The 19,257-nt window shown below is 33.9% G+C and overlaps 1 protein-coding gene across 1 annotated transcript in view; it reads left to right on the top strand.

Moving 5' to 3' along the window:
• LOC109532872 (semaphorin-1A) overlaps positions 1-19,257 on the top strand; it is a 60,612-nt gene that overhangs the window by 24,066 nt on the left and 17,289 nt on the right. The window contains exon 2 of the mRNA XM_019897968.2: positions 12,422-12,927. Within this exon, the coding sequence (XP_019753527.1) occupies positions 12,481-12,927 (447 nt within the window). The 5' untranslated portion in view covers positions 12,422-12,480. The remainder of the gene's footprint in view (positions 1-12,421; positions 12,928-19,257) is intronic.

Genomic DNA, 19,257 nt, shown 5'->3' with positions numbered 1-19,257 from the left:
TTTTTTTAAATTATTTTAGTATTGGTAGTAGGTAACTTTAATATGGTAAAATTTCAACAAAGATCATGGCTTAAGGTTAGAAAATGAATGTGAAGCAATATTTTCAAATCAAATCCCACCTGACATGCAGTTGGCTGATACCAAATGGAAAATAGTGTTTGTGATAATGTAAAAACCTGAATGAAAGGATATTCTAGTACGAGGATATTTGAATAGAGTCCAATCAACTTGGCTGGTAACGTACTATATCTTTACGGAACAAATGTTTTATTTACGAATGCATGGGCGCGAATATGGGTGACAAAACAGGTAGAAAAGCCAACATGGGCAGGACAGCAAAGTGTGCGTGGCCACAAAACATAATATATTATGCCATAATAAACTAAATACACCTCTTATTCAATCGACTTGAAAACCACTTTGCATACAGTAAAATTATTAAGTGTTTTATCGTTTTAAATTAGAAGCACTTGAATGAGATGGAGCATTACAACAAATGCATTTCTTTGCCGCAGTAACCTTATTAACTTTTTTCGAAGTTTTTCATGGCATCGCAGAACTCATTTAATGGCGAACCCTTTCAGTCATCGATCATTTCCGATTAATTGTTTCTTAATTTACACAAAGAAGCGACATTCACGGTGCAAAACCCAACATTATAATGTAGGTGCGCTTAAACAAAGCCTTTGGAAAAAAATTTCAGCCGTATCTAAAGGAGTTCATTTTAAATGTGCTTGGCGGCTGTGGCCTAATGTTCGAATCTTATAATCTTATGGGTGGTAGCAAAAAGAACAGCACGACTCTGAGTGGTTCTTGCATGTTACGTAAATATAAAGTAGCACCAAGTGTTTAACGAACCATTAAAATAGCGATTTTCCTTCAACATTTTCTGTTTTCTCTTATTCACGCTTTATTGGTAACATTTGATTTTATCATTCATTTTCGGCCACCACAAAATTCTATTATGCTCACTCGTGAATGCTCTTGCAGCAGATCATCGACTTTTATCTGCAAAAATCTGTTATTTGCTAACCAAGGTTTTTTTCGTCATTTTCTTGAATGCATTGGTTTGCAGGAGATCAATTTTGAAATTTGCATTGCGATTAGCTGAAAAACAACGTCTAAACTGCAAGCTTGACAAATCGTTTCTTGCATTTAATTATTCACAGCTTTATTTTAACTTTTGCACAACGTTTTGCATTTGTTTTTGGTGGTAATTATATAGATTCCTGCTGCTTAAAACGGTGTAGTGCAGCCAGATAATATTAATTAATTAAACCTATATAAGTTTTTTTTATTTGTAGCTTAAATTTATCAAGCAATATTCAATTTCCCACTGGAAAGTTTTGTTAATTACTATTTTTGAGCATCAAACTGTTTATGCAGTCGCAGCAGATTTGCATTAATTTAGTTTTCAAAGCCAATTAATACTTGCAAATACTAAGCCAGTGGATTAACAACTTAATTTAATTTCACATGAACTAAGTTGTTTAGTGCCCTACAGGCCTGTGCGAGTTCGAAACGTTTAATATAACGCGGATGTGAAATTTTTATTTTGTTTTGTTTATTTTTAGCTAACCAGGTTAAGACCAGACAGTAAGTAGTCTAGTTTTAACGGTTTATTTGCTTGCTAAAGTACAAACACTTTTTTAATTTATGAAATTAACTGACAAACATAACATAAGTATTGCGTATAAAGTTCTCAGCAGCTTTTCAGATATTTGCAAAAACGACTTTCTTAATTGAGTTTCAAAAATTAATTTTGCAAATACTGGAATAGATGGAAAGGCGCCGGACAATCCAGGGAAAGAGCAAGAATGGCTTTAAATTTCCTAAAAGTTTCACTTCGCTAAAAAATTGGAGCGCATTTGAAGCACTTGTTTGGCGTTCCAACGATTTTCTTAGTTGCGAAGCAATGTTTCTTCGAAAATTAATGTTGAAAAAACTACTAGGATAGATGTTTGACACTTCACTGTAAAAAGCAAAATCTGCCTTAAACGTGCTGAACGTTTCCCTTCTGGTGAAAAATCTTGTTAACATTCGCAAGGTATTTCAAGCAACACTTGTCCTATCTAAGTTGTGTAGTAAGTGTATTTTCAAAAATATAATTTTGAAACTACCAGGCCAGATGGAACGGCGCTTGATACTCTATTAAAAAGGAAAACGATGGCCTAAACGTCTTGAAAGTTTCACGTTTCGCAAAAAATCTGTCGAGTAATTGGCAGATGTTTGAAGCAACACTTCGCCGGGAGTTCGACGTCTTTCAAAGTTGCGCAGTTAAGTGTTTTTTCAAAAATTAATTTTATAAAAACTAGCCTAGATAGAGCGGCGATTGACACTGTATTGAAAAGAGTATACTTCATTTTGAATGTATTGAAAGTTTCATTTTTCGCAAAAAATCTGGCGAATATTGGCAGGTGTTTGAAGCAACACTTGTTCGGCGCTTTCAACGCTTTTCTAACTTGCGTACTAGGTGTATTTTCAAAAGTAAATTTTGCAACAACCAAGCTGAATGGAAGTGGAAAGTTGCGACTTTTAGCAAAAAATCTAATGAATATTGGCAGGTATTTGAAGAAACACTTGTTGGGTGCACCAAGATATTTCGCAGTTGCAAAGTAAGTGTGTCTTCAAAAACAAATTCTGCCAAAAATAGTCTAGATAAAACTGCGATTTGCGCTCAATTAAAAAAAGTTTCACTTTTTGCAAAAAATCCCGAGTATATTGGCAGGAATTTGAAGTAATACTTGGGCACTTTGGACGCCTTTCTAAGTTGCGTAGTAAATGTTTCTTCAAAAGTTAATTGTTCAAACACGAGTCTAGATGGAACTAGAAAAAGAAAGATGGTCTAGACAAACTTCACTTTAAATGTTTTTTTCAAGCGATTTAGTTCGATCCTCCCCATTCTTCTGCTTGATTAAACCGGCACTAAATATTTCTACTGAATGATGGAACTTTAATTTTTGTTTAACTACAAATTCCACAGTAAATTAGTTCGAATTTTCCCACGACGAAAACCGTAATGCATTCTAAAGAGGGCTCTTGAAAATCTGACACCCTTAAGGCAATTAATCTGTTCAAGATTTTAGATGAAAACACAAGGTCACTTTTGTGATTTTTACGGTGATTTTATGTGTCACATGATCCCTCACATAAGCAGTTAGATCGACACCACTTGTTAAATAATCTCATATTATTAACAACATTGGAACTTGGTGCATGAACCATAATAAAATGCTTTAGTGCTTTGGCTTCCGTTTTGAAATTGCGTTTACGGTTTTTGCCAATTTTTATGGTTGCTTACTTAATTCTATAACTGAATAAACACGAGTTATGCTACCTAATGTTTCCGATAAAATAAATTATTTTGATTGGCCTGTGGAGGAAAGTTTATAATTAGTCGTTGGTTGACTGTTAAGAGAAATGGGGAAGCTTCGCAACTTTCATCCGACATCCGATAATATTTAATATTTCATAATGAATTGCTTAAATATTTAGATAGTCTGCCTTATTTTCACCATCCTTTACTGAATAAAATCCATTCGGCGCTCCTTGTTATTTGTTTATTGTAATTACTGCGATTGCACAGCGGTGTTATGTAAATCGCAAATATATTTACAAAAATTATGTTTCGATAATGTTTCGTAACCGAGTGCCCTCAGGCTAAGCAGATACTGTTAAAAACTTTCGTGCACATCTTCGCTTTTAACCTTTTTCGTTCATATTGTAACACTTTAAAATGTCACAAAACAATAAATTGCCTTGGAAAATGGAGGACACTTTATCAGCAATTAGAATAGACGATCACTACCCAATTAAATCGTTTAAAAAAGTAATGGAAAAAACAGTGTGACATCTTGAAAGTTATTTGGCAACATTTAGGAACCTTTGCCCGACCTATCTAGTCTCGGTTGAACCAGTTAATTAATAAATATCGATCAAATCTCTAGTTTTGGAGCCATGCATTTGAAAACAATCACTCCCGTTTGATAATTCAAACAAAATAAAATGGAGTTCCTCGGTTAAATAAACACTTCTTGGGTCTGAAATATTTATTTGTCTTTCATTTAAAGTTGGAACAGATACATGCTCTGTTCTATGCATTACCCCTAGAAAAAACAAAGCCGTGTGTCTGCCCAGCCCATAACTACATGTCCTATCAAATCAATGAATTTAACGGTTCATTTTCCATTCCCCCCTTGTTAGTTTTACCCAAGGGGTGCCAAATTAAGGGAGCATAAACTGGCTGAGTTTGATACGAATAATAATTTCTAATTGTTAAAATAAAGTAGTAAACATCCTAACTGGTTTTGGTGGGAATTTAACTATGACTTTCTGGGGTTACTAACAGCAGAAAAAAACCACATTCATAGACAATGCTGACTAATTGTTGTCGATTATCGAATTTACTAACTAATTTAACAGCGGCTTCAAACGTTTGCTTGCATTGACCCCTATTGGCGTGTTATTGGATCCTTAAAGCTGGCGCCCCCTCATTTAATTAGCCACATGAATTTGAGATCTAAAGAAGCCCCATTTTGCCTACTTCTGCCACCCTATACGTAATAACGCAAACCATGCATGGCTGAAAACTGCCCCTTTCAGACATCTCTTTGGGCTTAAAACAAGTGATTAGGGGAGGGCGATAATTCCCATTAGACATCTGTCAAGCATGCCTCTAAGAGCTCTGCGTAACGCGGACCATATTTTTTCGAAACACACTGATTTCAGACGGTAATTCGACACTATTCGGTACCAGTCGCACTTTTTAGTGTGCTCGTTTTCTGGGTTATCGTGTTTTAATGTTAGGGTGTGCTAACGGTATTTGGAAATACTCGTATCGAATGTCTGGTAAATTTTTGAAAATTGCGTAACGTTCAAGTCTGATGAATGTTTCTAATTGACTTCTTCAATTACAATCTGCATGACTATTTTGAGACTGATAGATAGTGAGAGTATTGACAGGTACTCATTAAAAATCTTGAACAATACGCAGAACCGTTAAAATTATTTGAGGATCGAAAGGATCCATATTTTCGACGTCATTTTTCGTTCTTCTCCTGACATTGATCTATTAGCTATTGATAGACGTGTACGCATCCATTAGATCAACAATGATCTTGGAATTACGGCATCATTACATGGTGAATAATAAAAATGTAATTTAAGTACATGTAACTTTATGTAAAGGATTTTTTAGCTCAATTCTATAATTAAACTACTTTGTAATGGTGCTGCTACAGTTATTAGATTGGCATTTTCATTTCAAAACATATACATGTTATTCTAGGGAAACCGTAATTACATGGCGTTACTCCTTATTTAACTGCTGGGGCTCATTCATTCTTCCTGAGATCATCTATAATAACTCGTTTTTATCTCTAAACTAGTGACTGTATTACACAATTTATAATATGAAAGTATTTTAAATAACACATGCTGCTTCCGCGCTGATTAAACAAAAGATATGCTTTGGGAATGCGTTTTTACTAATAAATTATCAACAAACTTCATGCAAGACAATTAGTAAGTCAAGATTATATTCCCATGTCCAAGTCTTTCAAGACTGCAGTTTCTAACCAACTGTTAATGATTGTTCCAACTCCACGTTTCCCTCTTAAAACATTTTATTGTTGAATCATTTATCTTGCAGAACAACGATTAAAAAATAAAATTTGTCGAACCAGTAAAAGTTATCAATTCCAATTGAACCGAGTCAGTGCATCAAATACAGACACATTTTCTGCGTTTTATGGCACTATAAGCGAGAAGTAAATTGATGGGATTGAGGACGACCACACATTTCGAATGCAAAACAGTGTCTTCTATAACTGTAAATGTTGAAAAACTGATAATATCGGCAATTAGGATTTTTAATATTATATTAATTACCAGCTTGACTATTTTATAATGCTAAGATTACTATGGTAACTTCATCTCCAGGCAGTAAATTCAATTCGAGAAAAATAATTACGTTAACTTTATGATAATTTAGGATTTATTGCTAGTTGTTTGGCGACTAATGAATCTAAAATAAACGCTAGACTCGACAGCAATAAAATCTAATTGCGGAAAACAGATCCACAAATAATGTATGCAATGTGTCGTGATAGTAAAAGTAAGGAAGGGAAGTGTCAGCCAAGGATCCGAAGAGTTACGTAATGAAATGCATAATCCAAACTTAAATTTTCGTTAGACCGTTAATTTATAAAACACCTTTAAATATGAATAAGTTAAAACTCTATCCCGTTATATCAACTTTTAAACCTACCTTTTACTTACATTAGTATGCGCTGTCGATGGATAATACATGTGTGCCCATTACCACAGCCTAACTTGAGACGCAGTTATAACTGAAATTGGTTTCTTTTATCGTTTAATGCAGGATCATTTTGTTGATATTTATTCAAGAGATGTCTCTTTAGGCCACAATTTGGCATCATTATTATATTAACGTGGACATTACCTTAATTTTAGCCATCCTGGCTTCACCTTCTAAGCCTGTAATTCTATAATTTAGGCCAACATCAACGTTTTCCGGCGCAAAAATAACAATTTTAAATCAATTGAAACAAGCATTTTATTATCAACTTTTGGCATCTAGCTTTGTTTGAATAAAATGAAAAGGACTTTTTATGTCGCTAAGATTGGATCTAAATTTTGAACCCCAAAAGCATCGGTCCACTTCAGGTCAAAAAATGTCTGTGTGAATTGTCACTTCTTACACAACATTTTATTGTCCGCATAATTTTATTGTTGCAACAATGCTTCTTGGGCTATTGAGCGCAGCTTTCGGTTTACAATTTGGTAACATTCATTGTCAACTCTGGTAACGGTCTCAATTCCTCAATGTGGTTGCAATTAGTCTTAATAGTTAGACAAAAAACTTAGTTGAACAAAACAAAAGGGATCTTATTTCCAATTTACCGCGTAAGAGAACCTGATAAGCCAGAGGTCACGTTGCAAAGAATCTGAAACTCCGCGGTTGTAAGTTAGATCAGATGGTGAAGAAATATATGGCTGTCCACAGAATAAATTTAAAATTATTTTCCAAGAAATGTCTAAAATAGGTTTCATTCAAGGGGCATTGTTCGCAATCAAAAAGTCGACTGAATTATATCAGGAGTCCCAAGTGAAGAAAACTCGACATCAGATTGGCCGACAGGAATTTCACTACATCTAAATCTCAATGCGCGATTACTGCTGTCGGGACTAAATATAACTGAAAATAAAATGTCTGAGTGCTGCCTGATTCCAGGTTTGTTTTTAGAATCGTATTGTTGTCTGATCTCTGCTTTGTTATAATGGTTTTAATATGCGTAGGTCGTGACGAATATCGTATTAACGAAAATAACTTTGGCATCAATACACTTCATCCTAATATTTCTTTTAAGCATCTGGCTCTAAACATTATATATCAAAGTTGGGCTATTTTTGGTGCTTGCTGTTTCGGTTCAATCGTACTTGCTAACCGAGAATATGCCCCATTATTATGAAAATCCTGCCAGCACGTTTTGTTTAACTTTCATTTTTCTTGTTTAAACTTGCGGCTTAACAAACTCAATCTCAATAGAATTTATTGTTTTAGAATAGTTTGATTTCTTTAAATGATTTGTCGCAGCCGCAGCACAATGGAGAGGTGATAATTCTAATAGGCAAGTTGCTTTTAGTACTAGTAGTACCGCATTTTCCCTTGGGTCTTGCAAAACCATCGGTTTCTTGAAAGTATATGCAACGTGAATACATAAAGTTTGCAATACAGTGTAACCACAACACTGTCATTTTTATCGTGATTGTTGCATGGAGCAATAAAATTGTACGCGTTAGGCATCTTCAATTATCCCATCTCTAGCCTTGGCTTCTCAATACCATCGCCAATACTCGGATGATCAATACGACATTTTTTTATGGTAATTCTATCAAAACACGCGCTAGTTTACATCGCGACATGCATTTATATGTTTTAATAAAAACAATACACACTTGTTAACATGCAGGAAAAGTAGATTTTGTCAAACCAATGGCGTATGCGTTCGATTGAAGATTCACATCACGTTGGGTCTTCGGTACATTCAAAAGTATCACTGCTTGTAATGTTTTATAAACATGACCTGTTAATAGGTATACATTTACAATGTTGTGGTTTTCATCTACAATTTATTGATATTTATTTTTTTAAGTTAATTCACTAATTATCCCAAAACGTTCTGATTTGTAGATAATAGCCATTGAAAACTGATTTAGTAATTTATTAAGTAACACGCCTCATTCACACGAAACTTTCAGCAACTACTCAAAAATGCATTTTTTAAGCCTGTTGACCTCAAAAACCAGACTAGAACGAGTCCAATAGTTTCTTGAATGCATCGATATAAATCTACTTTTCTAAAATAGTTTTCTAAAACTTTGAACGATTTGACCAGATGTAATTGATTATTTTATCCCAACCTGCTTAAGTGTATTCTGCATATTCATACTCTCTTTATAGAGTTTTTTTGTAATATACCACTTGTTGTAAGTGTAAGTTATATAATTTCACCTTGTGGTATGTAATTATGGGCTAATTACTAATTAAATTTTAATACTTTGCCAACCGTAAAATTACAGTGTGTCTAATGCTGCATGTGTTATCATTATATCTTTTCCGTAGCAGAAGAATATATAAAAATAAGTAAAATAGCAGTAATCACTGTAATTACACACGGGCAATCCTTGGCGGGATTTACAGCAAATCTTTGCTCCCGAAGAAGATGCATAGTGAATATCGTAGGAACTAAACACAGTGAAATAGATGAAAATTGCAATTCGCCTTACGCTATAATTAAAAGGCATCTGGCATGTCCAAAACGTTTGGACATTAAACGTGTAATTGCTTCAGTTCCTGGACAAATTACGTAAAATTCTACGATACAGAGCAACGTTTTTCTTCTCCAATTGCAATTTGCGGTTGCATTGTTACATATCAAAAGAAATGATCTAATCTTCTGTGATGTTATTCATTCAGCTTCATGTGGTTTTCCTATTAAAAGTCAATTAGCAAAACAATACCGCAATTTATTTAAAGTCTAAAGAATCGCTACTTTTATCAACGCTTTCACTTAGGCACCCACATAATTCGATTTGTTTAATTTGGTTAAACCATTTTATTGCGACTTCTGCATTTAGTTATTTTTGCAAATCGGTCTGGGTAAGGTCACAGTATTGCCAAACGACTGCAAGAAATGAATAATGGCATTTGCAAACAGGTAATTCCGGTATGCATGACTTGAGCAGGTGAAACTGGAAATAATAAACACAATAATCCATGTCAACGAATTTTAACTAATGATTTAGATTCAGTTCAACAAGCACGTGTCATAATTAAAACAATGTAAATTTCATTAGATTTGAATGCGTTTAAGTAACATGTTTAGCACTACTTTGGTGGTTCTGTAGCAAAAAACTGTCTATGCAATAAATTTGTTATACAACTAGTATTAAGGTATGTCGAAGACATATTGTATTCAATTAGGAGCAAAAAGTAGGTGACTACGTAGGATGGCTTAAGAGTTTAAAAAAAACCATTGTGAAGAAGGTAATTTTAAATTAATCACGGACGCCTACTGAACTAAACCTTGGTTTAACTTGTTTAAAGTTAACGACAAATTTAAATGCCAGTTTAGAAAGTTAACTTCATAATTGATGTGGTTAATTTTCTATAATATTAGGATAGTTAAATGAACAAGAACTACGACTCGATACATACCCTAGTTGTGCGGAAAATTGTTCTTACGTAACCAAAAAGTGTTAATTATGCGAATAGCCAACAATTTAAACTAAGGAACGGGTATGTACATATATTATAAGATATTGACAAACTGGTCTATTGTTTTTGTGAACTTTAGATAAATCTTGGAATTCTCTGGGTGCGTGGAAGTACTTAGTCGTATTTGACCAGCCACAAAGACACCGGTCTTAAATATATTTACTTTCCGATTAAAGTTCGATGTTTGAACGTTTAAATGTCTTATTTCAACGAAACCTGACTTTGCAATTACGTTGCAAAGTGTGCTGCAAAGCTTCTAAAAAGTCTTAAGAGGCAGTAAAGGTATGAAAATTTTCCGCGTATAGTTACACTGATTACAACATGTTTATCAATTGCATTTTCGATGTATACAGGTTCTATATCAGTTAAGTGAAATAATAAATATACTGTTGCTTTGATTAACGCGAATAAACAATACGTGATATATGATCAGTTTATGCTTTCCAGAACTCTGCAATATATTTGCTTTTTATGATTGATCTCGCTGAAAATAGATCAAAATCCTCCAATGATGATGCTAGTTGTGCATGAGAAAACTAGCACACTACAACTCGCTAAAAAATTACCACCTGTTCTCAATGCTGTTCCCTAATAGGCTTGGGTAACTCAAGTGAATTTTTAGGAATTTTTTTGATTTATTTTAAGGGCCATTTATTAATAATATTTTTAAAATTTCAGAATTTTTCAGTTTTAGCCAAGTTACTCTTTCTTCGAAATGCTCAATTTTCTGAAGTTTCAGTTAGAAATGCTGACAGACTTAAGGTATTTTCCGTGAAAAATTATGAAATAAATTTTCAATCCTTGGTCGCTTTGTAAAAAGTTTTGAAATTCCGTTCCAGTGTCGAATTTGGAACAGAATAAGCGAAAGGTGATAACAGATTATTTGGAAATTTCATCACCTCCATTCCTCTGAAGACTGTAGAGTTTGTTAAGAAAAAAGAAAATGTGTTTTTTTAGTTTTGACTGCATTTTTTGCTTTACTTTCTACTCAAAAAGCTCTATTTTGTAGTTTCTCTTAAAAATACTGACGATCTGGACGTCTTTTACGTGAAAAATTACAATATAAATTTATAGCTTTGTAAAAATGTCACAAAAACCCTTTTCAGAGCCGAATTCGAGACAGAAACGAAAACAAATTCCTCCCTTTTTTCTCCGAAAAAATTAAGGTTGTCTCCAAAACCGATCACAAAATTGAAAGTTTTTAATCGAAAACGCAAAAAAACCTTATTTTCGTATTATTTCCTTCTTTTCTGACAATAGTAATGTCTGTTCAGCCAAAAATGACAAAAATTATTTTGCTAGAAAATTCGCCTCATTCTTCGGTTTGCAAGGAACTTTAGACAAACTTTCCAGCTTCGAATTTGGCACAAAAACCAAATAATTTTATTAAGTAATTAAGATTATCTTGAAAAATCGACCAGAACAAAAGTTTGCAAAAATTATTTGGAAAATTCCCCGCCCTTATCGCTGTGAAGGTTTTTAAAGTTCCTTCAAATTTTCAGGTCACTCGAGTTTTAACAAAGTTTTACTGTTAAATACTGGCAAACTAAATCTTGTATGCAAAAAAATTAAAAGATCGATTTTAGAAGAAAACTCGCCAACTTTATTTGAACTCAGTTTTGTTGCTGAAAAAATCTAGTTGCCTTTTTTTAGTTGTTTGAACAAAGTAGTAAAACGTTACTCAGAAAAAATATTGATGACCTTTTTTTAGAATTCATTAACCGATGAGTTATAACTCGATAACTCAGAGAGCGGCAACAATTCAATAGCGCAACTCAACACAGTGTTACACAGGCCTATTCCCTAGTCTTCAGGCTTGCCATTTTTTCGTATGAAGAGGAAAGCTTGAGGTTAATTTATAATGGTTTCAATTGGAAGTAGCGGGAAAATGGAAATTTCCCAATTTTAAAGCGACATGAAAACTTACAATGTGTTTTGGTGATTATGTGCATTGGCGTTCTACAAGATTTATTTTCTTTAGTTGTACGTCGTATTTTGTCATTTACAATTTAGTTTATATAATGACGCTGCTATAAGGAATTAATTTTCGACGAAACATAAAAAAAAGGAGTTTTTTCAATTTTTTCTTGGAAGCTTGAGGATTGATTTTCAGTTATTATGCTAATGCGGATGATCAGAATTTCATGGTGTGAAAACCCATCCTACTTTGTGAACTTGACAATCCTTTAAAAATGGACAGAGAAAAGTCAATTTTTCCTTTTAAGCTAACTGACTACATGGACATGAATAGATTACAAATAGCCTTTCTCTATTGTTCGGCGAATTCGCAATTTTTCTTTCCGCCAATGAGAACAAAGATTGCTGTTTGTAATTTTTCTATGGATGATACAATAACACATTCTAGCCTTCATGTGTCACTCAAATGCTGATCTATTATTATGATTAACAGAATTGATTTTCGGTTGTTGTGTTCCACGTACGAACACGCCATAGCTTGCCAGGTATTAGCTTTTAGGCAATTAGGAAAGGTTTTGTTTCTTAATAAACACCCGTGTATTGCTTGGTATTAATTGTGGTATGGAGTCCTTGGATGTTTTAAATAGATCGTTGCATTGGGACCTCAGAACATTTAGAGCTAATGATCTGTTTTGTTTTCAGGCTGAAAATGGCAGGGAAATGACGTAGCGGGAAGTGAGGAAAGAAGAAAAACCACGACCATGTCTTCGAGTGCCTTTTCGTGCCTAAAAATCAACGAATGCCTGCCTCTATTTTTAATAATATATCTTACTCACATATGTCAGGCATGGCTTCCCGACACAAATACAAAATTCAATAGTGTGAACAAAATTTCTAGTATAAGCTTTAAAGGGAATACAAGCAATTATGTGGATCATTTTACTGTCTTGTATCAAGACAAAGAAACAATTTTACTAGGCGGCCGAAATCGCATATATAATTTGTCAATATACGACTTCAGCGAAAGAAAAGCCGCCGAAATTTTCTGGCCTTCTTCGGAAGCCCATGGACAATTGTGCAACTTGAAAGGAAAAAATGAAGATGAATGCCAAAATTACATCAGGCTTTTGTTTAAAATCAGCCCGGGCAAACTACTGATATGCGGGACCAACTCATTCAAGCCCCTTTGTCGAAACTACTTCTATAAGGTTAGTATGATAACGATGTATTAATCTAATTTAGTTTTATTGACCCTGTTTGAAGCGACACGAGTTATTCTTTTGAGACATTGAACTTCCTACTTATGGTCTTTTTTTGCACTTTTGGTTAATTGACATTTTAACGAGACCATCCTAGAATAGTGACAACCATTCCAACTTGCAATTAGGCCTCAGTACGAACGCTGTTGCGTAAATTGAGTGAAACTTCAACCAATTCAAACTTAATAGCTTAACAAGTGAGTAGGGAAATCAGTAGGGAAATCAGCCTTCTGTGGAAGGAAAAGCGTGATCAAACTTATCAATCCTTTTGTTTGGACATTTCGTTTTAACAATTAGGGCTGTTGAAACGACAATTTTCTAACGTTTTTTAGTGAGTTGATAGCGAGCAAAAAAACAAATTCTTCATCAAAACTCATCATTATGACTTTAATAGAAACCGCGAGGAAATTATCTCCTTCGAAGAACTCACAATTTTAAGACGAAATACTCAAATCATTTGTAAGTATTATAGACGCATCGATTATATACAGGCTGTTCGGAAAATGCGTTAGGAAATGTTTAAGGGTGATACTACATACTACAATAATGGTAAAAAGTCATGTAACAAGAATTCGAAATCTGAATATTTTCCGAGTTACCTAAAGCTCATCAAACTAATTTTATTTGATTTTATTTCTGACCTTCTACCTGACCTATCAAGTTGACCCGCGAAGAAATGTTCAAAATCCGTCAAAAAAATTAAATTTAATGAACTGTAACTATCTAACTGAAAATGTTCAGATTTAGAATTTTTGTTACTTACTACCATTATTTTAACATGTAGAATCGCCCTTAAAAATGTCCTTGCGCATTTTCCGAACACCCTGTATAAATCAATCACTCAATTCTATAAGAAACTGATCTTCTTATGACTAATATTTTCTCCAAAATATTAATAGATCAACTTCTCATCTTCAAAAAAAAAACGAATATCACTCCTAACAAAACCAGCCAAAGCTAGTCGAAGACTAGTGACATTTTTCACATACCTGCTATTAATTTCAATGAGGTTGAAATAATACAAAGCGTGTGTGTGATCTAGCAAACACTATTTTAATAAGTGAGATTTCTCGTGACTTCATGCCTCATGTTTGGCTTTATATAATTTTGCCGATCTTATTATACGACTCAAAATAGTATTTTTAAATAAATTTGCGTGATTTATGTATTCCATCACGCCAGGAGGCAATTGGACTGATGGCAAAATACGAAGCAGTTCGGCGAAAGTTTTTTCTAAAAGGTACTTAAAAAATACTAAAACACGGCGGTGTAACTGGCTTAATTTATTACTTATATTGGCGCTGTTTTCGTATTAGTTTTTTTTTAAGATGACCATGAATCACTCCGCCTGTTACGCTGTCTTTCAAGAACTTGTTGCAGATCGAGTTTTAATATTATCGTGGTGAATCGGATGTATCCTTTTTTAAATTTCAAACAGGTTCCCAACCCACTTGCTTCATTTATTCAGATTCAGTGAGAAAAAATATACCTACATACCCATAATTACATTTAAAATATTTATTTGTTAATTCATAAGTAAAGCAGTTATTGTCTAATCTAGATTCGTTTGATACCTAATGAGCTCTCCAAGGATTTATATATTTTTTTAACGAAAAATACGTCATTAGCCTTGGTTCGGTTAAGCCAGACTTCTAGGCAGACTGATCGTTTGGTAAACTCAACATGTACATGTTACTATGTATGATACGTTTATTTGGCTTTATCTTAATCCTTTGGTCTTTAGGAGAAACTGATAACTTTTGAGCTTTAAATAATAAAAATATTAAAGCTGCTGAATAAAGGGCATATTTAGAAAAAGTCGGATATTTCAGTTAAGTAAATAGCTATATCCCTTCAGTGCTTGATCGTTCACAGATCCATCAACACTTGGAAAGTTTGTTTGTAGAAAGTTTTAAATCCATTTGCATTTTACCGCTGCCAGCAAAGCATTTAATTCAGACAGTGAAACCCATAGAACTCTAAAATATCCTGATTCTAGAAATTACAGTCTATTACTTCAATTCAATTGCCAACTCTCTGGTAGCAAGAACGAGAAAACCTTTAGCCGCATTATCTAAGCTGCAGACTTACAAAATTTGACCACGAAATCACTGGCATTGCATGTTCGCAGATCTGACTCAAGGCGAAGATTTCATTAATGCTGTTTCGTTTTCATAATAGCGCAATAAAAACATTACGGATCTAATTGGATTACAATGTCCAGATCAAATCGCAAGTTACGTGGTAGCCACCCCTAGTAACTCAAATGGGAACAAAAGTAAAATTGGTTGTGGGAACTCAATAAGACTTTACCATTTGCAAATAAAAACCTGTCTCTATCTCATATTATTGTAAGCGATTAAATTGATTTTTTATATAACCTTTGCATTCTAATGTTTTTTACATACTGCAAGCTTGCATGGGTTATTACTATAATTATTGATTGCTGTAATTATTACTTTCAGGGTATTCTTATGGCAGTGTTTTTCAATTAGTTACACGAAATAGGGCTTGAATGAGGTGCATCATGGTTGTTTCGTATTTATTTTTCTATCAGTGCATTGAACATTTAGAATTTTGCAGGTTTTCCCATTAATTTGTTTTAATTTTAACAAAACAACTAATACCCGGAGAGTCGGACACTTTTTAAATTACTGTTTATTTGTAGCTACAAGATGCTAGTCAACTTTACGACTTCCTGGCGTTGTTTTTTTTTAAATTCTATTCGCTATTGCTTCTTGTGATTTGTCCGCCGTAAGCAATAATATATTTCGTTTGCAATATAAAGTGAGTGTTCTTTAGAAAATGTTGTTAAAAGCTATTAGGTTGGTTTCAATTGAACACAGCGTATTATTGTCGAGACAGCTGATTAAATCTTGGTGCCCTGTTTAATTTTCTCGGTGGACATTTTCTTGTTTATGGGTATAATCCAGTTTAAGTCGATTACCGGTTTTTTTCACTTTCTTTGCGCTTAAGACATGTCCTCGACGTAAGGTGAGGTGCGTTCAAGTCAAGTCCCACCCAATCTAGACCAATTAAATTAAATATTCGTTTTATATTATGGCCGCCACAACTCACTTCTTGCCTTGTACAACGGCGTACCTATACAAGAGTCTCGCGTATAAAGTAAACCTTTGTTATTGCACTGCTTCGGTTTAGTTTATATATTCATGCATTGCGTGGTTGTACAAAAAGAAGTCGTTAAAATATTTACACATTGAATGACGGGGAGTTTTTTCAAATCTGATCTCGATCACCGAAAATCTACACAATAATGTAGATTTGTTTAGATGCTGCTAAATTGCAGACATTGTATGTACATACGCTTTAAAAAAGGCCAATTTCATGCTATTTACTGGATAGTTTTTGGCCTCTCCGAAGGTTAAAATCCTTTTAACCAGCTCATTATTGAATCATGTGTGAATATTCTTTCAAAAAAAACTTGTCGATAGCTTGTCTAAAAGTAATAGAAGTGACTAAACAGTTCTTCTTGTTGCCAACTTCTCTCCTCCTGTGAATTTATTGGTTCTTGCCACTCTTTGACTCTTTAAAGCAAGATTTGTTTGCCTCAACTGGTGTGTTAAGTCGCTTAAAATTCAAATAAGAAAAACACAACCGGGTGGTCTTAAAACCTGAACCAGATCATTTAGAACCCGGCTAATGACTTATTTCAGGGCCGAGTTATCAGCACCAATAATGTATGAAAATAGGTAAAGTCGGACATTTTCACTCAGTGCTGTTTCAAGGGATATTATTCCAAATGTTCCGTCCAAATCATCCTATCAGTTTCCTGAAGAGTGATTAGCAAAGGTGCAAAATGTGCCCGATCATCGTTTATTGTATATGTCCCATGTTATAATCTGTAACATTAAAAATCAGTCATTGTTAGAAATGTGTTTACGTCATGATGTCTTCAAGGAAGATTTAAACCGAGTTCTGAATAATTATAGATTAGGCGAGTACCACTTCTCAATTCTATCCTACGACTACTCCATTGTCTCAAAAGCAAAAATCTAACATGATCAGAAATGTAATCTCTTCATTCCTCAAGGAAGTCAATTTAAAAGTAATGTAGCTACAAAGGTGCATGACCTTTCATTTCTCTTTCCAACCATTAACTTCCTACCTAGTTGCAAAAATTGCACTGTAAGCGTAATGTATTGCGATTTTTAATTCCTTCCTTTTTATCTGTACTATTGTTCTCATTACTTTTCGCCTTACCAATACGTTACCTATCTACGATTTATAGTTGAAGATAGCATCTATCGAAAAGTTATCAATCTCTTAATCTGCTGCTAGGAAGAGAACCATTCAATGAGTTTGACCGCTCATAAGTAGACAATTTAATTGCCTACATTTTTATTTTATGTGTATGTCTTTATTTAGACGATTGGTGTTGCAATCAATAAAACCGTCCAATTCACCGCCAGTTTCAAATTAATTTGTAAGGTATTTTGAGTTGCTGCGGGACTGAACTGTGACGAAGATGTTTCACTGTCTTCTAAACGTTTCAATTAATCCATTTTTAATGCACTTTTGCGTCAATTAAGACTTTCGAATAGAAAGCTATTCCTGGCAATTAATTTTTCTATAATCGTCCACAATGTCTTAACATTTTTCAATGGACGTTCGTCAGTGGAATTGAAATTCTGCAACTGTAAATGTCCCGATATTTAAAATGTTGCACCAATCTTTTAGCACTTGCATCTATTTTCTGTCGTTCGCAAATATGCTATTTCCGGCCAAGTGTGTTTCAAATGGAAAGAACTCACGTAGGTAGACAAAATGTGGCTAATTAGTGTCAAACGCGGTGACTAACACTTATTTTTCTATCAGGTTTTATTAGGAATTATGTAACCACTCAATATGGGCATCTGTACTAACTATCTCGGTTGACCTGCTCGCTGATGAAAATATTATTGTCACAAACCAGTTCATCGTAAGTTCTGTTACATCTTTAGATGAACGTTTTAACGCTGCTAGGCAACACCAGAGAGGCATAAAATACCGTTAGGTTAGAAGTTCTTAGCAAAATAGCCGAAACAGTTAATATCATTAGCATAACTACTTGATGGTTAGTCCAATTTTCAGTAGCAGGTTACCGCACTTTCCCATTTCTACAGCATTCTTGCGATTGCATCTAGCATCAAATATTTCTGATTCCAAAGCAAGGGCTGCAACTGATTTTCCACCGTCTGATTAGCAGCACATTTCGACTTGATGTTTGCAACTTGTGTTTTATAATAGACAAACCACAGAGAAATTGTGATGAATGCACGAAAACCACGGATTCCCGCTATGCTACAGCGTAAAGGAATCAATAAATAAAATTACAGGTCTTAAGACCTGTTCACCAATCACTTAAGGAATTTAAATTTTAATATCGGATCGGTTTATTAAAATTTGCTATATCATCCGTTAAGACCAGCTCGGCAATAGCAAGTTTAATCTTCAATCGTCAGTAAAATAAAACAGTTTGTTCTTTAACGAGTCTCACAAAGTCCGACACAATTATTCAATTAAATTAGTATTTTAATTCCGCCTTTTGTAGCGTGTTTTGCGCTTTACTACCAACTTCCTTAATTAGCTGAGTGAAATCTGATAATTATATAAACAATTGCTAATCATTGTCCCCGTTCTGGCAAAATTTCTCCCAGGGCATTTACAAAGATCTTGTGATATATTTTCGACTATTTATGTCTCGCTAGAAGATTTGAGTAATTCACACGTTTAATTCGTCAGCTTGCAAATGTGAAAATCGACAGGTTGTTTTTTGAAAACTAATCCACATTCAGTTAAAAGACACTTCAGACTATGTTGGTCAAAACTGAAATAAAACCAAAACGTATTCTCTAACCGGTATTTACATACTTTACTTTGGAACCTGTTGGCTGGGTAGAAATCTAAAAATTGTGCAAACAATTTAATTATTTTCTCCTAATGTAGTCTGAACGAAACGGATAAATTTTATTAAAATGGCAGTTTCTAGTTACTTTTCATATAACATTTGTGCTAATAGAAACTTAATTGTGTTAATGACAATTCGACATTTTCTAATGTTACTTTTAGCATTGAAACTTGTTTATTTGACGTTAATTTAAAAAGTAAACTTGTTTTCCCTTTACTACTTTCGAAAATTGTCGTAATTAAGTCGAAAGCGATTAAAAGGTTATTAATGCTGTTGTCTATTATTAGCCTTAAATGTTTAATAGCACCAAAAACACATCTTTTATATGTCGTTATGACTGAGTAATTCACATTAAATTTGCGTTTAAGCGG

The sequence above is a fragment of the Dendroctonus ponderosae genome, unplaced genomic scaffold, assembly GCF_020466585.1.
Source record: "Dendroctonus ponderosae isolate FM_Combo_2020 unplaced genomic scaffold, Dpon_F_20191213v2 Dpon_F_20191213_1, whole genome shotgun sequence".
NCBI lineage: Eukaryota > Metazoa > Arthropoda > Insecta > Coleoptera > Curculionidae > Dendroctonus > Dendroctonus ponderosae.
Note: the sequence above shows the minus strand (reverse complement) of the source record. Positions and strands in the feature narration are given on the sequence as shown.